The sequence below is a fragment of the Thermobia domestica genome, chromosome 8, assembly GCF_964235325.1.
Source record: "Thermobia domestica chromosome 8, izTheDome1.hap1.1, whole genome shotgun sequence".
NCBI classification, from domain to species: domain Eukaryota; kingdom Metazoa; phylum Arthropoda; class Insecta; order Zygentoma; family Lepismatidae; genus Thermobia; species Thermobia domestica.
Window position 1 is genome coordinate 46058025 of NC_137461.1, and position 26193 is coordinate 46084217.

At 35.7% G+C, this 26193-nt stretch overlaps 1 protein-coding gene across 3 annotated transcripts in view; it reads right to left on the reverse strand.

The window, feature by feature from the left end:
• Positions 1 to 26193, reverse strand: part of LOC145692867 (uncharacterized) — a 52418-nt gene that overhangs the window by 17778 nt on the left and 8447 nt on the right. For all 3 annotated transcript variants that reach the window (XM_081768395.1, XM_081768394.1, XM_081768396.1), the window contains exons 3-7: positions 19520 to 19675; positions 12953 to 13062; positions 6409 to 6563; positions 3384 to 3536; positions 1209 to 1325 (exon numbers count right to left, since the gene is read on the reverse strand). In XM_081768395.1, coding sequence (XP_081624521.1) covers positions 1209 to 1325; positions 3384 to 3536; positions 6409 to 6563; positions 12953 to 13062; positions 19520 to 19675 — 691 coding nt within the window. The remainder of the gene's footprint in view (positions 1 to 1208; positions 1326 to 3383; positions 3537 to 6408; positions 6564 to 12952; positions 13063 to 19519; positions 19676 to 26193) is intronic.

Genomic DNA, 26193 nt, shown 5'->3' on the forward strand with positions numbered 1-26193 from the left:
AAGAAAGTGATAAGCTCAACGTAGTTCTATGGTAAGAGATACACGATATGAAAAATCTTTTCTGTGCTATTTTCTAATAATAGTACAAGCGCGTGCTATGCACCATGGCGATTGTATCTTCCAAGGTGATTAATGCATTTAGCCATCGCCCACGCTATGTATAGGAATAGTTCAATGAACAGAGTGCAATATACAGAGTCCGACAGAAAAATGTATACACTGTTTAAGAAAAAAAACTAAATATTACATTTCTTATTTAATTATTGTTCAAATATGTGTTACAAACCTTCAAGTAAGCATATGTTTACATTAGATGTTCAAAATGTTGGCCATTGGCGGTCAAACACCTAACAGAACGATGAGCGGTTGCTGCAGCTACAGCGGTCAATGCATCAATGGAGACTGATTACACATGCCTCTGTAATCTTCTGGTGAAGGTTCTCGACCGTGCGCGGCTTACTTCGATACACTTCACCTTTCACAGTTTCCCACAAGAAGTAGTCCATGGGGGTAAGATCTGGCGAACGGGGAAAGAACCTGTTAAAACACTTCAAAACGTACTTAACGCTGCTCGAACGTCAAGAGTGCTCCTGTCATTTTCTTTATCTTATTAATCATGCTGACAATGCCGACATCTGTTGAGCGGAAAGCCGTATTACAACATAATTTTCAATGAAAACAACTGACAATGCCCGCATCTGTTAGGCGAAAAATCATACTACAACATACTTAAATTTTTGACAATGCCAGTATCCTGATATAGGATGACAAAAAGTGTATACATTTTTCCGGCGGATTCTGTATACAGAGTGGACAATTTATCTTCAAATATCCTTGTGTTGTGTAAATTTACACTAGTAATCTTTAAACTAGTACGTAAAAAATCGTGAAATTTTATGCGGTGCAAACATCTACAGGAGGGAAATCATTTGATAATCTGCACTACCAGCAAATGAACAGTGGCACTACGTCAGGTTATTAAACAGTATCACAATTTACTATTCAATGTTACACTCTAAGGACGCAAGGGTATAGCAAAGATCCAAACTTTGGAGCCATATACAACAGTCATAATGTAACTGACACGAATGGTGTAATGCACATCAAAAGTACTTTAATGTCGAATACTATGATCATGATATGACGTATTGCCTTAATGTAAGTTAGTTTATAGTACTAGTACTACATATTGAGAAAAATAGAATTACCTTTTGCCATTAAATGTTAATCCCACCAAACTATGGCACGTAGACTTTAGAGGTTTCGATGAATAATACTTGTTAAGAACTTCTTTATCCATTTTATCCAGTAGATACTTCAGAATTCTAAAAAAAACAAATTAGAATAATATATTGAAAAGCAAGAATTCAAAAATCACACCTGGTTTATTGAAGTTTTTATGAATTTTAGTAAAAACGAGGCAAACAACAGCACTGCTAACGGCCAACATTAGAAAACTTCGTATTTCGATGAAGTCAAGCAAACTGTAATGACGGGGCTACGAAGAAGTGACAGATTGAATTGTTGAATGTCTTTGCTTGACGGACAGAGATGATTATGGTCAATAATTCTAAAGTGAATGGATCAATTCATGGGAGTCAATAAGGGACAGGGACACACGGGTGAGTCATGTCTCCTTGGAAAAAAACTACTTACGTTTATCAGCACGGTAAAAATAAACACAAAAGTTCAAAAATAATGAACAAGAAATCTTAAACAGAAGCACCCACACTTAACCCATAGCTAGGTTAAACATTCAAACGCATATGTTTCATGAAATACACTTTGTAGTCTCTAATAATTTATCATTGCTTTAATGCTCTTCTGAAAAAGGCAGTTCAAGAGTTAAGTCACAAACACAGTCATTTTCATTTTTACAGATACATAGATTACGGACCACAACAACATAAGAACCATACTTGAGGACCATTTTCCTTCTCACCCCGCCTCCCTTTCATGCAATAATTTTCTGAATCTGCAATAAACTCATAAATTTTCGTTTCCTTTGTTCTATTCTGGGTATGCTTCTTGTTTCATGTATCTAGGTCAGTTAGGTTGAGATCCGAAGTTTCGAAAGTGACTGCATGAAGTCTACATTTTTCTAAAACTCGGCCAGGTACCAACGACCTTACCTTGCAGAATAGACTTGGTAACCAATAGGTTCAATTTTTTTTTTTTTTTTTTTTTTTTTTTTTTTTTTTTTGTTAATAGTCAGGTCTCGATTCAAGTATATTGTCATAACCAGTTACATTCTTGCTGTTGCGTATGAAGTAAGATTTGTGTGTAAAAATAAATTTAGATCGGTTGTTTCCTCCTTCAATTATTCTACTGTATAAAATTACAACCGTCAAAAGGTGTTCTCAATATATGGACACTGGATTTCCAATCACAGCAACCAGGCTGGGGTACAGGCCATGTGGTCTGAGTGGAGAGCACCGAATTCAAGAGTGAGAGTGTGTGGCTGTTCTGGTATGTGGACTGGGTGCCGTACTGCTTAACGCATTGGCATAGCATGCCGAAGATCCCGGGTTCGATTTCAAAATTACCTTCGTACAGCAATTACAAAGCGCAGATTAAAAAAAAAAAAAAATCAAGAACATTAATCTCGAAAATTCTAAAAGTATTACAGGAGTTGCATATCAAAAACCCACAAACCAGAGGTAAGCACTCTACCACTGAGCCATTGTGCCCCCCTTGATATCTTAAGCTTATTGTAGACTTTTCCTTTTAACTTGTTTCGTCCAACAAAAGCTCATGCTTTTGTTTTACGAAATATATTCTCTTTGTGTTCCCTTTTAATAAAATTATGATGCAACATTTTTTTCATTACACTAGTTGCTAATAGAAGTCACTATTGTCACTTAATTGCGTGTATTCTGTTACCCGACCGATCTCGATCAAATTTTCAACCGAGATAACGTTCGGGCCTGGGATAGTTTTTATCAGCTCACTTTTACGGTACAACGTAGGGGAGCCGGAGGAGGAAATATTTAAAAATGATCGAAAATGACCGATATCAGAGTCAAATTCATAGTTTTCAGGGTCGCTGAGCAGAGCAGTGGCACTTCCGATGCCGTTTAAATCCAAATACAGCCTTTTATGTCCAAAATGAAACTATTGTTCCCGTGCGAAGAACGAGACTCCTCTACTGCCTTTTAAATTGGGTATCACTGTTCATGACTATTTTCGAAAATCATCGGCCTGCGTTAACCCCGATGAGTAAGCAATCAATCTGTACTTCTATACAGTATATAAATAAATAAATACATATTACATTTGATTTCTTTAGTATAATGAGTTACTGAGATAGAATTGATACGGAGTATACAAAATGCTTTTCATGCCATTATCCTACTTAATACCTTAAAATAAAAAATACTCACTGTGCATGTCCTCCTTCTGCAGCGAAATGTATGGGGATGGCATGATCTTGTGATTCTGCGTTCGGGTCGGCCCCATTCTCAATTAACAACTTCACACACTCAAAATGTCCTTCTTGCGATGCCAACATTAGGGGTGTAGCTCCATCACTAGCTCTAGAATTAGAACAAAAGCAAGCTATACATTTGGCCCATTAAAAGCAAGTAGGTTACAAATAAATAAATAAATACCAATTTAAAAATATCTAATTTCACATACAAACGTATAAAAAGATATTTTACATTAACAGAAATATTAAGCGACCACAGTTTATATATTTTTCACACACGAAAATCTATTAGAGTAATAATAATAATAATAATAATAATAATAATAATAATAATAATAATAATAATAATAATAATAATAATAATAAAGAAGAAGAAGAAGAAGAAAATGATCATACTGGTGTAAAACGCTTGAAGTAGAATTGAAAGTAAAAATAATATTGACCTTCCTCTTTCTCGTAAGGTTTTACAAAGGTTTTTAACTCGGCAAAACGTATGTATTATGGGAAAGAACCTTCCATTTTACAAATAGTCTCAGATACGGACAGTCTTTTTAACCCCAACGTTTCAGTAACCTCTTCACAGACGATAGGAATTATTCTCAGCTCATATGTTATTTGGCACAGAAAATACTTTCTGTAACTTAAAAATAAATTCTCCATTGATTCCTTCAAATGATGCAGCAGTTACAAGCGAACTTCGATCAGAAACTATGTCCACAGGATTCCACGGCAGACAACTACTGCAGGAGCTTCCAAGACCTTCATAAACCATCATGATTGGTTAGTTCTGTCTCCATTACCAGTATTTATAATAATAATGTTGCATGTTCTTGTTGGTTTACATTACATTTAATACAGTCAGTAAGCGAATTAAGGGAATTATACAGATATGACTTGCCCTTGAGAAAATTATCACATATGATTATGTTTTGAAGTGTACCCCCATATAAACCAAATCATCCAGCAACGATTATGTGCCATCGGTGTTCGCTATTGTGCTGTTCCACTGTATCTGCTACTGATACTCTTACTATGATTTACTTCGAAAAAGTTTCCAAAAATGGTAACAACTCCTTCGTTAATGAATTTCAGAGAAATTATTGCTATTTCAATGAAAAGAGCTAGAATTATATTTAAAGACTATTATATATGTATTTATTATGTTCATAAAACCAGTAAAACCCATATTAGAAACGATCTACGACGCGTTTATGTCTTTTAGAAGTATATTAGGCGACCTTCTGCTGTAAATCAAGGTCTTAATATAAATTTACTTCGAGAAGTTTTTTTTTTTTTTTTTTCCTTAACTTCATTCCACCCTATCATCATCGGCTAGCAACATATCATCTTATTATCTGAAGCATAAAACATTATTAAATTTCCTTCTATTACAGATAAATGTGCATTAATGAAATGCTATCTATAGATGAATAAAGTTTTCTTCCATTTTTCTTAAGTTCGAAATTTTCCGAAATTTCTCTAACCTATCAAACTAAGTATACCGTTATTATTCTTCTTATTATTATTACAATAATAATAAAACCAAAAACTATTTAAAGCAAGTTATTTCACAATAATTAATTGTTTGCATATGATATCAATTAATACCAGGTTTCTTTTCCCCCATGTAAAAAGTACATTTCTCATTACTTGCTGATTCTACACTCTAGAAAGACCTATAGCAGGCAGTGCTTTTATGTGGCTCATGTGATGTTTGGTCAGCTCATAAACTAACCGGATTCTGGCATTTTAACCCGAGTTTGGCATCTCTTAAGAAGCTCTTCAACAGCCCAACAACGATGTATCAACACCAAAATGCAGGGTCCCAACTGGGAAGAACACTCACTCATTACTTACTTTCAATAATCACGGGAACATTTCCCAATTACAACTTTCCAGATACAAATAAACAGAACTACGGCGATTTATACTTAGATAGTTTTCAATTTTTCACATCAACAATATTAACAATGACGTTAGTGAATCTATGAATACTCAATACACAAACTTATATAAAACCCAATTATATAAACACATATTTCCTCTTGTTCATTGTATATCAATCTGCGAAATGTTAAAAGTTTATATTTTTATTAAAATTTATTTGTAATTATATGTTTAACTGGCCTTCCTGTCACATGCAAAGTAAAACAAAATCACAGTGTTTAACAGCAAATTCCTATTTTTAGGCGGGGAGAACATTACTAACTAAAATATACTACTAAAGCTTTAAAACAATCAACTGAGATTTTTGTTTTAACGCATTATTACGTAACTAAACTACATTGGGAATTCAACGAATTTTAACATGGTTATAAAACATTTCAATATCCTCAAAAGCATCCACCAGTGATTTGGATCAAAGCGGTAAGTAATTTCGTGAAAACGTATTCACATTTTTTGTTAAGCATTGTAAGTAACAAAGCGGAAACAGAATTTCGTTCGATATACAGTCCTTTAATAAAATAGCTTATAAACATAAAGTGAAGAAATTGGAGAAGAAAAAAAAAAATATATCGTGAAACTGAGAACGTTCATTCTTCAAGGAATAGGTTATACTGGAGAGGGGAAAAAAACTTCCTAAAGAAAACAAGAAATTTTAACTGCTTTGTACAGAACAACAAAGAATAACAACATAACATCAACCTATAAGCTGTTAAAGGTGGCTATCTTTGTATCATGGAAAGCTGTTTAAGATGGTCGCGATACCATTCAGATTTGAGATATAGGTTTAAGATATATATAAATATATATATATATATATATATATATATATATATATATATAGAGAGAGAGAGAGAGAGAGAGAGAGAGAGAGAGAGACAGACAGACAGACAGACAGACAGAGAGAACCACGTGCATATAAACGGATATTATTATACTTTACTAAGTAGACTAACTGCATAAATTAGCATTAATAATGGCCAACTTCGATAATTTCCACTTAATTACAATCCAGTCAAGGAACAGTGACTAACCTTCCATCCACTTCGCCACCTTTACTTATTAACAGTGACAAAACTTCTAAACTGCCACTTGTAGCAGCTCTGAACAAGGGAGTTCGACAATATTGATCTTGGGTAGTAAGATCTGCACCTTTTTCTAGTAGGTACTCCACAATCCTCACGTGATTCTGAAGGAAAAACAACCAAAAATAATTAAAAGAACTGCAATATACGTAGAAACTTAATTTTAAAATGTACCTGACGTTAACGTGCCTGAATATTTTGATGTTGTGTAAATAATTTCCTCAGGCACGATAATAATAATCTTTCAAACAAAAAGTAAGTCAACAGAATTTAGGGTGACCAGATTCTGACAAGCGAAAAGTATGACACAAGTATAATAGTATATGATAGTTTACTGAGTCGGCAATACGCATATCCTTATTGTATTTAACGTTAACCTTAAATTAATCATTCATTTTTGTTAAGAAGAAAAGTACTGAACAAAAGTATTGTAGGAATTAATACAACTCCAAATGCTTTGGTAAATGTCAAAGTGGTTAATTTTTATGAACGTACAGTGAAACTTCGTGTTGGTCTAAAGAATTTATCGATTTTCGGAGCGTGGTATTATTTTAAGGAACGAGAGAAAATTTAGACCGGCACGAGGGAACTTCTACTTAACTTGGTTAGCACCACTGTCATAAGTTGAAAAAGAAACTTTTCCTACTTTACCGATATCTAAGCATGCCCTTCTCAGTAAAAACAACGTATTGTAAAATAATGGTTTGTTGATTGTTTTCCATCCCTAATCTTTTGAGGAGTGTTAAAAAACAGTTGTTTATCATTCAGGAAAAGAATGTCTATGATTCAAAATGTTGTGAATAAAGAGTTAAATATTAATTTATTGGAAATAAGTTAACTCAGGACATTTTAAAAAAGGACATTTCTCGATTTTCTAGGCGTCTTCGCAAAACGCACAACAGCTCTCTGAAAAACAGTATTGTACTGCGAAAATCAGTACGTCTGGTCACCCTAACGGAATTGGTAAACCTATGTCGAAATTTTGCGTGATCATAAAACTATGGTATGAACACTGTCAGTCATTGAGAAGTTTCATGGTCTCACTTCGAAGACTACTGTTAGATCCTCATAAAATTTATGTGGAACCACCGGGAAAGAACTCTTTCACAATAAATAAATAAAACAATTAAACTGGTGTACCTGTGTCGAAGGATTATGCTTAAAAATACGCACAACTTCTTTTTAAGTCGGTTAAAAAGCCGTATGTATCTCAGCTCAGAAGGACAAAGACGCCACACAGCTTACAATAACCGCTTCAAGATAGATAGTGTAGCTCAACTGATTCCAGAGTTAAGAACCTAACTATAAATCATGGCACAACACATCTTCATATAACTTAATGCATCTGTACTCTTTCCTTATTATTGTAATGAAATCATAAAGTAAGAATTAAAAATCATTATTTTTATTCATAAAAATGGCAATTTGGTAGGTGAAAATGGAACAAAGTTTTTTGTAATATTTTAACTTTTGGATACGTGCATAATATTATTTTTAAAAATCACAAGGACAGTATTTGTAATCAAGAAATTGTTGGAAGCAGAAGCAAAATAGTCAAGAATTACCTGCAGTCAAACAACAATGCCTGTCAGTAGAAATTAACAATTCGGATAAAATTACGAGAAAGACGAAAGCAAACCTCAAGGTAAATTAAAGTTTAAAAATACTTATTTTTATATCATTAGGTAACAACAATATTTTTTCAAAAAATGTAATTAGAACTTTCTTAAAATTTTGTAAATTTTTATATTGGCTTTTGGCAAAGTAAAATTAAAAAAAATAATTAAGACAAACAAGGACAATAGTCCATATAAAATTACCAAGTTTGCAAGTAAAAAATCATTCTGCATTCTGGGTTCTGCATCCAGCATCGCAATGGAATGGTCTATACAAAATTATAAATACCGCAAGAAAGACTCTTGTCAGGTCAAAACCAAGCGAAAAATGCAATAAGGTACAGTATAACTACAAAAAAATTTAACTGTCTAGTTTGCATGTAACATGATATTAGGAGGTCCCTGAAAGTTACAGGCAAAATTTTAATACTTAAATATTTAGCTTATTTATATAATAATTGGCTTAGCATTAAGTAAATTATAGTTATACGAGGGCTATCCAGAAAGTAGATTACGTTTTGGAATAAAAAATCAACAAAGTATAGGAAACAAATTTTATTATATACAGATGAAAGCCACACACAAATACTACTTTTCGACATAGTCACCATTCAAATTAAGGCATTTATCGTAGCGATGTACGAGCTTGGAAATTCCTTCGTCGAAAAATTCGGCCGCCTGCGACTTCAACCACTTCGTTACCTCTTCTTGCAGCTGTTCGTCGTCATCAAAACGCTGCATAGCCAGCCACTTCTTCATTGCTGGGAATAGGTGGAAGTCGCTCGGTGCCAGGTCGGGACTGTACGGCGGATGAGGAAACAACTCCCACTGAAAAGATTCAAGAACTTCACGCGTGACATTTGCCGTGTGGGGCCGGGCGTTGTCGTGAATCAACAAGATCTTAGAGCTCAACATTCCTCTGCGCTTGTTTTGAATTGCTCTTCTGAGGTTTTGCAGAGTTTGGCAATACCTTTGAGCGTTTATTGTAGTGCCTCTTTCCAGGAAGTCCACCAAAATCACACCTTTTCTGTCCCAAAAAACAGTCGCCATCATCTTCCTTGCCGACATTGTTTGCATGCATTTCTTGGGTTTTTGGGGAGAACCTGTGTGCCCCCACTGCATTGATTGCAATTTCGTTTCACAGTTCACGTGTTTCACCCATGTTTCGTCACCAGTAACGATGCGATCGAGTAAAGAGTCACCATCCTTATTGTAGGCGTCCAAAAAGTGCAACGCTGCAGCCATTCGCTGATCTTTGTGGTCCTCTGTCAAGATTTTTGGAATCCATCTTGCACAAAACTTGTGGTAACCAAGCTTTTCGCTGATGATTTCGTGCAACAAACTTCGCGAAATTTGTGGAAAACTCAAAGAAAGTTCCGTTATTGTGAACTTTCGATTTTCACGGACTTTAACATCGACTTTTTCGACAAGTTCGGCAGTCACTTTGCTGGGTCTCCCACTTCGATCTTCGTCGTGAACATTGGTTCGGCCATTTTTAAATCTTATGACCCACTGTCGCACTCCACCTTCAGTGATAATGTTGTCCCCATACACTTCACACAGCTGCCGATAGATTTCTATCGGTTTACAGTTTTTTGCTGTCAGAAACCTTATTACTGCACGCACCTCGCAGCTCGCGGGATTTTCAATTAACGCAGACATTTCAAACCGTCACAGTATCTTAACGGAGCACAGCACGAACCTCTCACTAGCACGGCTAGATGCCGACTGAGCTGCGCAACGCTCTGACCCCAAGATGGCCGCGCTAGCCCCGCCCCTAGCGGACACAGACGAAAACGTAATCTACTTTCTGGATAGCCCTCGTATGTTATGCAATTAAAATAATATACTATGTCTGGTTATAAACTTAATACTCTTAAATATTTACAGTTAACTAATTTATATTCTTACAAAAAAATTCACTATACTACCATTGTAGGTCAATTGTTTCATTAATAAAATATTGTCAATTGTGACAATAAGAAATTGCAACCATTGGTTTAATTTCACTCTTTACTTTAACAGTGTAATTTAATTTTAGTTAGTTATTAAATTTGACACAATTTATTTAAATTTTTATTTATTTGATAGTTTTTTTTTCTTACGGTACATTATTTCAAAGTTGCCTTCATTATCGACAACGACTAATTTATTTCTCTGATATTAAAGAATTTTTCAATGATTTCCCTAATTTTCCCTTACAAAAATTAATTTCGTAACATTCCCTTTTTTAGGTCAGTGGGAAGCCTGTTTTTGCCTCAAATGTTCGTAAAGGAGAGAAATCGATCCATATTTCACAACTTTAGTCTGCTGTATCCGTCAGACTCTAACTGGGATGGAACATGGGTTGGATTAAAATTTTAGGTTTAAAAATTACGTAAATTTTATTTTACAAATTAGTATACATCCAGAAATTAACAATTTATAATTCATTCGCTTTCAGTAGTTTTTAATTGTATTTTAGTTTCAATGTGGCCTAATTATCAACGGTAGAAACAATGAACTTATCGCAGGTAACAGGAAGATAAATTCACAGAAAACGGAAAGCAATTCACATTTTTATTTAACGTAAAATAATAAATAAAGAAAAAAAAAGAAAAATGTCCATTCCCAACTCATACTAGTTTGGATGTGACAAAAAACAGCAGAGTATATCAGATTAATTTCTCTATAAATACTTCGAACAAGAAAGATTAATTATAAAGTGTTCTTTGCGAAGTATTAGAAATCGTAAGTATGTATGCGCAAATACATACTAAATCGGCATTACGGCTTGTAATATCCTATAATAATAATAACCCTGTAACGAGAAATGAAAACAGGTTATCCTTCTCAATTCCGAAAGATAGGAATGAGTACTTTTCTGTGAAAAACAGAAGGAAAAGGACTCGAAGCTCGTCTCTGATTTGATTTCTTCACTTTGGCTATAATTTTCGGACTAGAGGAACATGAAATTCAAAGTTATGGAAGCATACTCTCGCCAATGGATTCTATTCTTCTCCAATCTAACTCACTTTTGATTATTATTACCATTATTATTATTACGATTCAACGCTCAGACCACCTTTGGCGACTTGATCTATTTATTCGCTCGCAATACGTGAAAGTTCACCATCGCAGCCCAGTTCCTTAAGACTGTAACTCTATATTATCCTCCCATCTCCCCTGATCCTTTTCGGAGAGACGTTCTTTCCAACATACAAAATACCTACACGAATACAGAAGGTTGATCAGTTTATGTACGGCCGAATTGCCAAAGCTGCTATCACCTGTGTAACTGCGCCAGAAACGAAGCTGGTGTCATTATTAATATGGTGTCTCAGTTTGCAGGTGCCGGAGTGTCGTGTTGGTGCTAGTGAAATGCTGTCGAAAATGTATAACCATTACTATATCATGGTTCTTTTCTAGGCACATTTTTCGTACAGCCGAATAGTGAAAGTATCGGTAAAACGTTTAACCATAAGAAAGACCCCAGCTAAAGATATGTATGGCAAACACTAATGAAGTCCATGCAGAAATATTCTCCAACAAAAGGGCCCGATTGAAGTTACCAGTGAAAGTGTTGCTTGAGATGGTCTGTGTGATTCATCAACTGGTGGGCCAGAAGACTCCATCCACCACCCAACGTGACATGGCCCAAGGACTAAATCTTGCGCAGTCCACTGTCACACAACCTCCTCAGGTATCACAGTGCTGGATAAACTGTAGGAAAGACACTTGGGAGATAGGGCGAGTGAAAATAGAAGTCGGTTGTCATATTAGATGAGGTCTACACTTATAATTATGAAAAACGTTGCAAGATACTGACAAAAAAAGATATACAATGCAGCAGTCACGAAGACGAATTAGCAGATGACTTGCAAAAATATACTTACATTAACTATATTTAATTACTATGTTTTTAGTACAATTATTTTCAGTACCAACATCCCAACTCTTATCTAAATTTCCTTTATATAAATTCAAAGAAAGATTTTTGCCTCTAATGTTCATTCAAATACGTTTCTTTCTATGAAGACGAATATTTGTGTAGAACAGTGTTTCTCAACCTGAGGGTGGCAACCCCAGAGGTTGCGAACGGAGGTGAAAATGATACACTTAATTAGGATCTAGTAAGGGAGGAGGAACATAGCAATCACATTACTGTTAAGGTCAATGATGTGCGATGCAACAACATAATAATGTACTTTTCGCGGGATCAACTGACAAATCGTGATACAATCAATGTTTCTAACAAGACGGTACAACTTTCACACATTTCGCCAGATGTTTGACTTATTGCATCAAAAGTTTTCCGGACGCCTTCTGTCGAGAAATCGTTATGTAAATTGGCCCGAAGATTATGTGATCTCTTGGCCCGGGATTATTTTTTATGAGATTATCTCAAGTCATAAACAATCTGGGAAGTAAAGAAGAACATTGCGTATTTACTGCACAATATGTGTGCGAAAGTAGTGCAAAATTGGACCTTTAGAATTCATTCCATGTACCAAAGCAGAGGAAGACATTTAAATATTATCTTCAAAATATAATGCCATTGCTTTTCTCAATTACAAATAAAAAAATTCATTATAATTTCTAATTTTCATTCTATATAGTTTAAATGTTCTTTTTGGTAAATTCCGTTTTTGCATCAACTCAACCAAGAAGGCAGGACAGTCTCTGAAGTAAATGTCGTAAAACAATTGCCCTACAAAGCCACTTTAAGGTAAGTCTCAAAACTTTATTGGCACAATGTGCCTAATGCGGTCTATTTTTAATTTCGTTAGACCTCGTTTTTTAAATCATGATTGAAACTATCTGTTATTATTCAAAGCAAAATCTTTAAACTTACATAAATGCTGTGAATGATCAGGAGTTAAAACATTCATACTCACGTCTTCAGCAGCTAAATCCAGCGGAGTTGTTCCGTTATGGTCTTTAGTGTTTAGCAGCGCTCCATGTTCTACCAAGACTTCTACAAAATCTAGTCTGCCGCTCTTCACAGCTAAAATGTATTTAATGAGATTACAAATAGTTTCAATGAAGGGAGCTTAACGTAATTTACATATAATAATAAAATTGACTGTTAAAGTCCATCAGCACTGACATAGAGCCCTATGATAAGATACATTCAAACACCGTCTATCCTACCAAATTATAGGAATATATTAAATGAAAGGAACAATCTTGTTTTTAAATTTAATTATTTATCTTTCATCATATCCTGATACTCAGCCGTTCAGATCACACTGTAGAGTCTGTATGGTCTGAATGATTACGTATCGATCTCAAGAGTGAAAATGTGTGGCTGGCCAAGGAAGCAGACAAGGTAGCACAGTAACCAACATAAAGAAAAATTTAATTCTCATCAACAGAATTAGATATTAATTCATACTGTTTCGGTATTCTCTGATACCTTTATAAATGGACTTCTGTTGCTGCTACAAGGGCTACTTTCTTTTTCTCTTTTTCAATTTCCTTTAAGCCACCAGAAGAAACCACAAAGGAACGTCGAAACGGGATAAGACAAAGTAGTTTATTGGACGTCGTCCATCCTCCATACCAATAGAAAAACTCTGTAATTAAATCACTGTGTAGTGGCGAACGCAATCGAAGCACGCCACGTGTGAACTACGCGATATAATCCAATTTTCCTAGGAGGCTTTTGAAATCCCTGAAATTCCAAGATCAGTCATTTAGGAAGTCATAATCTATGCCGTTCTTGAATAACGATTCACGCGTTCATCACGGACTTCTACTTGGCTAGTTTCGTCATGAACGTCGATAAGTACTTCTTTAAACTCTCTGCAATGCTTGTGTATACAACAATCACTTATAATACTCCCGTCATAATACTTACTCATACGACGTTGACTTGCGTCTGTATTACGCCCTTCCACCTGAAGAAATTGAATTACATCGCGTAGTTTACACTTGGCAGACGCCTTCCTGTACTCCACAATGACTTAATCTGCAGAATGACAATCGGTGTAGAGGATAGGCTATGTCCAAATAAAGGGCTTTGTCTTATTCTCGCCTCGTCATCTCAAGTGGTTCTCCCTAATTCTGCAGGCTTAAAGGAGGAAGAAACAAAACAGCCCTCATAAATCGGTGACATAAGTATAGGTTGCCACCTTCCATGTATAGGAACCACATCCATGTCACCAATTTTATCAGCACGGAAATCATTGAATACAAGGTACGGGCCACCCTACTAAACTTTCTTGCTCCAATTTCCTACACTAATTCATGTTATGCTGGAGTTATTATTGAAATATTTATTTTCATGAAATGCAAACAAAATTATATTACGTATTCGGAAAATTTGCCCTCAAAAAGAAACTACTGCTTCTGGATTATTTCATGAGAAACGATTTAATGCCATCTATTAGGGTTATTTATGAAATATTTGCCTATGTAATACTCAGCTAAACTACATGAGTCGTATTTGAGGAAACTGAGAACGAAAGAAGTAAACTATCCTTTGCAGATATTTTCATGAGAAGTTATTTATATATAATTATAGGGTTATTAATAGAATATTCAAGAAGTACTAGCTGTAAGCAACCAGTTGTTGCCGGGTCTTCATTTAGAACCAGGATAAAAAGGATTAGAATTAGAAATTAGATTTCTAGGCTTTCGGAATCTATAGCCATCCTTCACACATACGTGGGATGTCGTCCCTTGGCGATCACACTGCCTGGGGAATTGGAGAGCAAGAAGGGATGGGAAGGAAGGTTGTGGCCTGGAACCATTATGTTAGGTACCATACCGACATTTGCCTGGTGTGAGTGACGAAAACCCAGGAAAAATCTCACTAAGGATGGCTGGCCTGTAAAAGCTGTTATATCTTTTCGATCGAGTGTCCTCATCGGGAATCGAACCCGGAACTGCTCGCACCAAAGCAGAGAGTGTTGACGACTACGCTACGCGGAGCCACCAGGATAAAAAGGGAGGAAGAACAACGTCCTTAAGGAATTTCCAGACAACCATTCCACTGCCCAGGTATTTATCTTCTGCTGTTGTGTAAGCCTGTATACCAAATATGTAATGTTGGTTGCATAGATAGACCCCGTACAGGCCAGGTGTTCTTAGAAGCAACCAACGAAATCTATAAAAGTTCATCCCCCGACAAACCTCGAGCCAAAAATCGAAAAAAAACTGCTCCATATGTATGTGTACAAAATATGGTGGCTCTAGGTGACTGCATTAATGCAAAAAACTGATGTCAAACACACACACACACACGCACATATTATTTATAATTATTATTTTTATTGAAGATGAACAAAGGTGCCTGAATAGTTTTTGAGAAAATAGTTCGAAAAAAAAAAAAAACCTCCCAAGAGTAAACTAACCTTTCTGGATTTTTTTCAGGACAAATGAGTTTACCATATTATCAGATTATTTATGAAATATTCATTTGTGAAATTTGGAAAAAAAAAATCGCCTGAGTTGTTTTTGGGACAAACATCCGGAAAAATAACTAACCCTTAAGAGCAAACTGCCGGTTGCGAATATCTATTGATAGAAGCTGTAGATCACATATTCATGAGAAAAGTGACTTACCTTACCAGGATCAGATACGGAGTCACAAGGTAAATCAACTTGTTTTACTCCCTGTCAACTTTTTCGGGACAAACAATGTATATCATATTATCACGTTGATAATGAAATATTTAGGTATGAAATACGAATAAAATCGCGATAGTTATTTTTCAGCACCGAGACTCGACATCAGATTCCACAGCTTAACATGCAATGTTCAACTAACGTAAAACAAAGCTGCTATACACTTAGTCATCGGGGAATCCCTTAAAACTAATATAGAGTTAACTTTTTCATCTAGGTGTTATTTCATATTTCAAGAAATATTAAAAATATGGACATAAAAGGAATTATATTAATGAAAGGAGGCAACGACCAATTTAAACTTATTTTTACATACCAAATCCTCTGTAAGTGCGAATTTAATAATACACAAAGAGTGAAAAAAAAGCACGACTGAACCGAGACTCGAATCGGGGATCTTCGACGGACCGTGCCGACGGGTTAACTATTACGGTACCCAGTTCGCTCCCAGAACAGCCATACGCTCTTCGGTTTGCAGTATTCTGAACATAGACACTGGATCTGTCCAAACACAACAGCTAGGTTCTGGTACAAGGCACGTGGTCTGTTTGGAAGAGCACCGAAGAGTGGGAGAGCGTATGATTGTTCTAGAAGCGGACTGATTAACGCATCGGCGTGGTATGCCGACGATCCCGGATTCCAATCTCGGTCCAGCAATGCACTTTTTCCCTCTTTGTGTATTATTAAGATAAAATAAAGTTCAACCATTTACTATTGCACAAATCGACTCTTTACTTAAAACTAGAGATGCAAAAAAGCCAGCTGTTTTGAATCGATGGTTTTTTTTCACATAAAAAGCCGGCTTTTTTGGAAAAAAACGAGAATTTTTGGAAATTTTGGCTTTTTTCATTTTCATGATTTTTCTATCGAAATAGCTTCCTTATAGTATATTCTATAGTTAGATAAGAATTCCAAGACCTAAATGCCATATTTCGCTCTGAAATTCACCATCAAGATGGATGGAGCACATGTTTTACGAATTAAAGCTAACATGAAGAATGTAGTATTTGAGGGCAATTTTAGAGGCTATACAACGTTTGAGTTATCGACATTTTTTTCTTCTCTAGATCATTATAGTTTGTCATCCGTGTTTCATTTCTAAGAGCTTAGTACTCTAGCTTCTAGCGCAAAAGTTAAACTTATGTTTTTCTATATATCCGTCAAAGTGTACGTTTTTTAACATATCCGTCTACCCGTACATCCACATTTCTGTTATACTGTAGTTGTGCAACGATTTAGCAATAATTTTCCGGATACAATCTTGAATACTAATTTATACAAATAATCAGTAGCGGATTGAGAAAAGTACTTTGGGAGGGGTTTCTCTGATTGTTTCATTTCCTAAAATGTCCTAATTTTATTTGGGAGGAGCTTGAAGTTTATGAGTACAGGCATAATATTTCGTTTCGTTTATATATTTAGCGATAATCTTCCGAATACAACCTTGAAGATCATTTTATTCTGAGAATCAGTGGCGGATTTAGAAGAGTATTTTGGGAGGGGTTTTTCTTACTAATCTTTAGTTTTCTAAACATTCGTAATTTTTATTTGACGGGGGCTTACAGTTTATCAGTAAAGGCATAACTAATAGATATTTCCTTTGCTTTAGACATTCCGTAATTTTGGGGAACAAGCTTCAGCCCGCCCCTCTAACCTTCGCAAAGCCGTCACTGCTGATGATTAGTAATAATAACGATTTAAAAGCAATAAGAAAGGAAGTCGGCCAACTCACAGTACCGCAGTAGTTCTACTTCACAGATGGAATGAAGAAAAGCTTTGTCAGAATGGTCGAATGCTGGGTTGAATCCGAACTTCCCGATAGAAGCGCAAAAGCTCCACTCAGTCATGTTTGTTGTGCAGTTGTATTTATCTTAACTTAAATATATTCCGTAGTCTTTTTTTTTTTTTTTTTTTTTTTTTTTTTGTGGTGGTGGGGTGGGGAGAGTTCCGTAATGATATGAAGGGTGTGAGCCAAGAACATGCTAACCAACAAATTTTCAATTGCTGAGTTATGCAGCACCAGACAGAAAGCAACGCATATCGCTTCGTTTAATCCTTCATGTGTAATCTTATGTGATAAATCAGCTTTCCGACTTTCAAAATGGATTGTGCAGCAGAAAATCTCTAATTTCTTAAAATAGTAAAATTGTGGGTTACCATGTTCTTGCCTCACGCCCTTCATATGTTGAATCCCTATTCTCAAAAAATTCAGAAAACATGACGACTGAGTAAACCGTGATGGTGGTTATATAAAACTATAGAATTTCAAGAATATACAGAACCAAAAGCTCTAGATGTGCAGCCTTTAAGTGTATCATATAAATCTAAGTATTTCTCTTATGTTTTATTTTAATTTTATTTTGTTCCAAAAAGAGGGTATGGAATATTTTGAAGCAAAAATACTACATAGAATTTTCCTAGTTATTTGTGTATTTTTTTAAAAGAAGTATTTACTTTTAGGGTTGGCTGGTTTACACCAGCTGTTTTTTTAAAATAAACAACTGGTTTAAACCAAAAAAATAAAAAAAAAAATAAAAATGTAAATCGTGTGAACTTCATGTTGACGTTTCCACACATCAAACAATCTGCATTAGTTTTATTTCCTTTTCACCTTTTAATCAAGGTGTCCCATGTTCAATTCTCGGTCGAACCACAACCCTTCTTACATGCGTAAACAAAGTAGCGATTCGGATGTAACTTTAAGCGAAAGTCTTCTCCTTGATAATCTCGGTATTACGTAAGGATGTTAAGCCTAAACTACGAAACGAAACCAAATTGTATATTTCTGCATGCCTGAATGCCTGTTGTTTTATAAAGAAGCCAAGGTTGCTTAAATATATTAACAGAAATTGGCATAATTTATCGATTGCCTACGTAGCTTTCAACATTAGCTTGGATTGTACTTTCAATGATATGTACGTACTAAATTTGTAATTTAATACCTCAGTTTTAGCGTACTGATTATGATATGTTGACCTTTAAATTTTACATGCAAAGCAAGAACAGAATTTTTCCGTTATTGTTTTACATTTAGAGTGATGACGGGATTTTCCCGATGGCTAGGGCGGGAGTTCCTTAATTTAAGAAATTTACTGACCGGACTTCTTTAAGTTTATGTGACCTCTTCCAGCATAACCCCGTTGTTGCATAATAACACCAAGGCGAAACAAACTTATTTCTGTCAATATGTAATATAAATACATAAAGTAAAATATATAAACCCAAAAAACCTGGTTTAAGCCAAAAAAGCCTAGTTTAAACTCCCCCCTAAAAACGGGATTTTGGCATTTTCAAAGAAAACATGGTTCTTCCCAACCCTGCTTACTTTTGTATATAGGAAGTTAAAAAAAAATCTTATATGCATTGGTTAATCCTTTGAAATTCATAATGTAAATATGTTGAGAAGTAAAATTGTTTGAAATATTTTTTCGAAATTCATGATTTATTTTCGAGGTTTTATATTATTATCGGCATCAACCACTAATTTAATGACTTTTTCTGTTATAGAGAAGCGGAACAACATCTGCTTTATCAATTTAAGGCGGAATTTTGAAAAAAGCCCAAAATTTCCCAAGCAAAACAGCGAAGCAGAAAAAACCGAGTTTTTTTCCAAGCCCTTGCATCTCTACTTAAAACTCACACCACAAAGTTTATGATTGGAACCTCTCCTGGTGACCCTGTAACGTAGATTCCTTTCTCAACAAAAATATTCAACGTGGTTTTGAACCGTACATAAGTTTCTAATTTTGCTACTTGTATAGCTTATATAACTTCCCTAGAGAGGCATGGTGAAATGAAAACACGGAATATCTAACAAAATAGGAACTTACCAGCATGCAAAGGTGTCTTCTTCACATTAGTTGCCTTGTTTGGATCAGCTCCACTTTCTAAAAGCGCCTCCAGCACTTCTTTAGAACAGCCCCATTTACAAGCTAAGAGCAGTGGAGTTTGTCCTTCAAACGTCTCTACATTTGGATCAGTTTCTTCTGCAAAAGAATCCAGCATTTTTTTTAACTTTCACCTAACTGTAGGTATAAGAGAAACAAAGGAGAGAGAACTCTGGCAGGAGACACACAATGTAAAAGGTAAATCCCAAAATATATTCCTAAATTGCTCACTAAGTGTTCTAATGTCCTAAAATTCAAAATATTTAAGTTCTATAAATAAGAGATGCATTTGAAAAGGTTGTAAATAAAACGAATCACAGAGAAATAAGTTTCTGTCTTGAAATGGAAATGAAATGAAATGTTTGAGTTTTACGTCCCACGATTATGCCGGTTAGGCTAAAGGAGACGGTGATGATGAGAGATGAATGAAATGGTGGAATGAAGAAATTCAACCCCCTAACCATTTGTCCCCTAATTCAATTTTAAATACAAGTGCAGAAGCTAAACTTAAGGGTAGCGATTCGTTAAGAACTAGGCAAAAGTTGACCCCTAAGTTCTAGAATTAGATAGTGGGTTACAACATTATGTAGATGAGTTAGTGAATCAATTTAAAGATATATTTGAAGAACATGTAGGAGAGGTGCCTAATTTTTGTCATCAGATCATATTAAATGATGACCAACCGGTAAGAGAAAAAGCTTATCCAATAAGCAGGATCGCACAAAAGGAAATGGATAAAATATTGGATAACATATTGAAAAGAATATTATTCGAGAATGTGAGTTTAACCAAACCGAACGGAGAAATAAGAAATAATACTTAAATTGTCATTCATAAAAATTACAGGCCTGTAATTGCTAAAGGAGAAAGGAACTAAATTAATAACTGTAATTGCTAAAGGAGAAGGGAACTAAATTAATAACTGTTATTGCTAAAGGAGAAGGGAACTAAATTAATACCTGTAATTGCTAAAGGAGAAGGGAACAAATATAATAACTGTAATTCACTTAAACGAAGAGCAAACTGTAATTCTAAACAGAGGAGGATATAAGATCTGTAATTGTAATTAATTACTTGCATGGTTTAGCATGTTTTGAGAGATATATTTAGTATTAATGGTGTATACAATGCTTGAATGGTTAGAATGATTAGCGTGGAAGTTGTATGAATGTTATTATGGGGGATTTTTTTTCTTTTCGTTTAATTGTTAATTTTAATTTTTGTGAGTTTGAATCGAGTGGAAGCTTAGTGTTGTTTACATTAAAATATCTCTTAATATGAAAGAAAAAAAATTGATTATATCAATTTTTTTCCCAGAGGGTGGGATGTTGTAGCATGTTGTAAGATTATTAAAAAAAAAAAAAAAAGTCATTTAAAAATAGCGCCACTTCTAATGGGTGGTGAAAATAGGAAGTAGTATTATTCTGGACGATGTTAACTGACCACCTTCTGGTCATTGTAAAATTGAATTAACAACGGAGAGCACATGCTCTGGTTAATCGTCGGAAATGGTGTAATTTTAATAGAAAGTTCAGAATTTTGTCTTCAGCGAGTTTATAACTTCGTGAATTGATATTTCGACATAATCTGAATAAGTATTTACACTATTTTCTTGAAAGTGACTAGACAAATCTGTTGAAGTTGAATAGGAGTCTAATCTGAATACTCTTACGAGGTATTTTTGTGTTATAATATCTACGTATGAAGTTTGCAATTTCAATTCCTGTTTTGATTGACTATGTAATAATACTAGTGATAGTGAAGATTTTTACTAAATTCCAAAAGTATTGTCTGAATGAACTTTTAATAAGTGGCAAAAGATATTAATTTGAGTGATTGAAGGGAACATTTAACAGTAATTACCATGATTCATCGATGGATTATAAAAATCAGAGTTTGCTGTATGAGTTACTACAATGTTCTATATTCTAGTGTGATTTTAAAAAAAAATCATTCTACGTTTTAGTGTACTAATGGATTTAGTGATATTTATGCAAAATTACATTAAAATATTGATTTCTCTATCGTCACCACGTTTTTGTATTTCTAACGCACTCACCAAAATTCCATTATAATGACTTCTGTTTTTTTTTTTTTAATAATTTGTGTGGGTTTTATACCCTGCACCACGGCGTCTAAATTAATACAAGACGTCGGCAGAACTCCCATACAACGTTTTGACATTGCGTTGTTCGATCATAGCCAAAATGCATCATTACGTCCTCCGCATCAATGAAATTTACGTAATTTCAATTCCAATGAGCAGTTTCAAGGATGTTCCTTGCACAATGCAAACGATCGCGTTTTTGATCGTCAGAACAACGAACGACACACAAACCGCGATGCAACCTCTTCTTGCCTAAATCTTGCACTAAAACGTGACGAATCGTTTCCTGGCTTACACCATACTCATCTGACAATAGTCTTACTTTTACACAACGATCCTCTATTATATGTTCTTTCACTTTTGTGACGAGATCTTCCTTACACCCTGAAATTGGACGACTAGGTCTGGCTGCATTTTCAAGTCTATACCACTTTCCAATTGCTCATACCATCTGAACTTCTGAGTATGAGACAAATACGTATTCCCATACACCTGTCATATAAATTTCACGGTCTCGGTCCCACTTTTGTCAATTTCAAACAGAATATAATGTTTACACGCTGCTTCATGGCGACAACGTGTGAAAGGTATCCCAATATTAATTCAATACTATGTCAAATTCCCATCATGCTTAGGGTGTTGCAATGCAATGTTGAGTTTGTGGACGGTTACATATTTCTTTGGTATACAATCATTCGTTGCTAACGTGTTTCTTTTCTCTAGAGTAAATTCTGTCTCATTATTTAACTGAGAGACCGTAATAGATTTATTCACGTTATGTCATATGAATTTTATTCTTCTTCATGAAAGTAAAAATTAATCATCCTCTTTATTTTTAAGTTAAAGTTTCGCGATTATGCTCCAAGGCTAAGGTAGATGGAATGATAAAATAGGGAGGAAATCTCATGAAAGAACTCACGCACACGGTGTTTGTCGATAGCAAAAGTCACTTCGTGTGAGGTGAAATCGAACAAGAGCCCAAGCACCAGAGGTGAGCCCTCTACCACAGAGCTAGAGCATCCATCGCTTCACTCCATCCTTACACGTTCCCACTGCCACGTGACTCATCGTGGAATGAGCAGCTCAGGGACCCATTTCGCCCACGATACCCAGATGGCAGCACTTAGTCGTACCCAGAATAGTCAAACGGCGGTCAAAATCTCTGACAATATTTATGAAATAACTAAGTATATACCTGTATATATACAGGGTGTTTCAAAACAGCACCGACAACGTTTGGGAAGTGATTCCTGATACCAAGACAAGACAAAAGATATAGACCAACCTGGGTGCACAAATGCTCCTTTTCGAAGTTAAAGGCTGCCGAAAACATGAAAAAAATTAACTTTAAAAGTCCATAGCTCCAATACTATGGGACCTACCGTAGTACTTCACTTAGGAACTAACATGTGTGTGCTATCGAAAAATACATGTTTCAAAATGCTGCGGTACTCACGAAACAATTTTTATAGAGTTTGGTTACAGGCATAAAATTTGAAGCACTCAGCAACTACCTCTATAAAAATTGTTTCGGAAGTACCCTAGGATTCTGAAACATGGATATTTGGATAGGACATATACTAGTTCCTAAGTGAAGTCTTGACTCGATTACTGTAGGTCCCATAGTATTGGAGCTATGGAACTTTAAAGTTCATTATTTCGGCAGCCTATAATTCCGAAAGGAAGCATTTGTGCACCCAGGTTGGTCTATACTTTTTGTCTTGTCTTGGTGTCAGGAATCACCTCCCAAACGTTGTCGGTACTGTTTCGAAACACTCTGTATAATAATTTTACACCACTACGAACTGTGTTGGAATACGTGCTTGTATTTTTATTTCTGATCTGCCAATGAAGAAGCTTTAGAAGAAAACACTAAGCAGAACAACAAAAGGACTATGCAATTTATTAAGTTTAAAATAAAATTGTCTAAGTTAAGATTTATCGAACTGACTTTTAGCTCAAAATGAAATGAAATCTTTCAGTTTAATGTACCGCGATTATGCCCTTTAGGCTAAGGGAGACGTATAATTAACCTACTAGGAATGCAATGGATATACTCGATTGCAATGAAATGAGCTGAGCGAGCTTAAGCAACGTAATCAGTTTATTGTGACTTTTTAAAACAATCAGTATTTTTCATAACAATCGCACAATTCTTCGTCTTGACCTTTTGTTCCGGCTAAAAAAAGTTTAAAAAATCGTTAATTTGTTTTTAAATTGTGATTAAAATTGTAAATTTTTACGCTAAAAAAATAAAAGGGCTTCGCCGGAATTTTCGAAAATCACGCGCAGATTTTAATTGTTGACAAAAAAATCACGTGAAAACTTTTTCCCCATGTTAAGTCTATGGAAGCGTTTTTCGGTGATTATTCCTCGATGGTACATCGGATTTTTGATTTCGACCTATGTTCTCACTCAGCACGACATACTCTATCAGCGTGCTAAGTTTGGTTGAGATCAGCCAAACGGTCTAGGAGGAAGCGTTTTTCGGTCATTATTCCTCGATGGTACATCGGATTTTTGATTTCGACCTATGTTGTCACTCAGCACGACATACTCTATCAGCGTGCTAAGTTTGGTTGAGATCGGCCAAACGGTCTAGGAGGAAGCGTTTTTCGGTCATTATTCCTCGATGGTACATCGGATTTTTGATTTCGACCTATGTTGTCACTCAGCACGACATACTCTATCAGCGTGCTAAGTTTGGTTGAGATCGGCCAAACGGTCTAGGAGTAGTTCGCGGACAACCAAACGGCTAACCCGAGTATAAGAGTTTCGCTCGCTCAGCTCAAAAAGAATGATGGAAAAAATGGTAGAATGAGAATGTGGGAGGAAACTGAAGAACTTCGAGAAAACCCACAAAGAGGATGTTGTCAACCACAAACTTACTTGGAACGGGACCGAACCAGGAACCCCAAGCACCAGAGGTAATCACTCACTCTACCACTGATCCACCGTGCTCCCAACTTTTGGCTCAAGTATCGCTAAGTACAGCCTGTATTTACGTATTGGATTTGAGTAATTTTCAAATATTAAAAAAAGAAAAAAGCCAGATTTAACGTTAGTTTTTAACATCACACACTACTGTTTACCCGCGGACATTAGGTCTCTCGACACTTCTGCGCATGACAGAAGTAGAACAGTCCACTACAAAAAATAGGTATGTGTAGGTACAGGCAACAAGTGTTCGTTTTCTCCTCTGGGAGCGACTCTGGGGGCGAGAGAAAGAAGGCTGGAAGTTTAAACATAGTTGCCAAGCTACATAAATTGGATCCAGATCAGCAGTACATTCTAGTCAGGCGATGATGTCACGCAGTGAATAGAGCGCGCGCATTTTAAATGCAGCCTAGCTTTGTGTTTCTAGGGGTTTCGATATTCGGTTGATTGCGCCAAATACTCGCGCGAGGACATAAGCTATTGTCTTTCTCTACAGTAGACACACGTTTGTGGTTGTGCAGTTTACTGTTTTTTCTAGTTCTTTCTCTTACCTGTTTCGTGTTTATGCTTACGCTTGTGTGTTGTGTGTGTGTGTATACGTGCGTTGTTTTGTGTATATTTTAATACGATGGAGCCAATACCGTCAACCAGTGCTGGCGTGAAGAAACACTTACGTAGTGCCGAGAAAAGACTAATCCATAATGTGGTGACATTTTGTGACAAAGAAGCGCTAGAAGACCGTCTTCTAATTCCCCTTTCTCAGGCTACCAAACGTGCAAGTGTAATTGCGAAAGTTTCAGAGTCAACTGTGAAAAGAATTCGTAGAGAAGCGAAAGGTGAAGATGTGCCGAAATTTCAATCGCCAAAAAAGCGCCAGAAAAAGGCCACTATCGAGAACATAGCTTTGGACGATTTTGATAGAGACGTTATAAGGAGAGTTATACATGAATTTTATGCGAACGAGAAAAAAGTTCCTACTATCCCCAAATTGCTTCCTGTGTTGCAAACACGTATTAATTTTCGTTGGCAACGCGAAACTTTAAGGAGAGTTTTACATGAAATCGGTTTTAGTTTCAAGAAGTGTCAGAACAAGCGAAAGTTTATAATGGAGCGGAGTGATATAGTGTTAGCTAGAACTCAATATTTGAGAACAGTACGACGTTACAGGAACGAAAAAAGACCGATCGTATTTTTGGATGAATCGTGGATAGACAGCAACTTAACCTTCAGCAAATGTTGGCAAAGTGGTGAAGAACATGGAGTTGTGGAAACCGGAAATGCCTCGCGACGCATAATTATTTTATGCGCGGGGGAAGAAATGGGTTTTATACAGAATGCCAATTTAATGTACAAAGCCAATTCGACATCTGGCGATTATCATGGTCAGATGAATTCCACAATCTTCGAAAAGTGGACAAGAGAAAAACTTATTCCAAACCTTCCTGAACATGCTGTGGTCGTTATTGACAATGCGCCATATCACTCAATACAATTAAACAAACCCCCAACATCATCTAACAAAAAGCAAGAGATCATGGATTGGCTTTCTGTAAACAACGTTCCTCATTCCCCA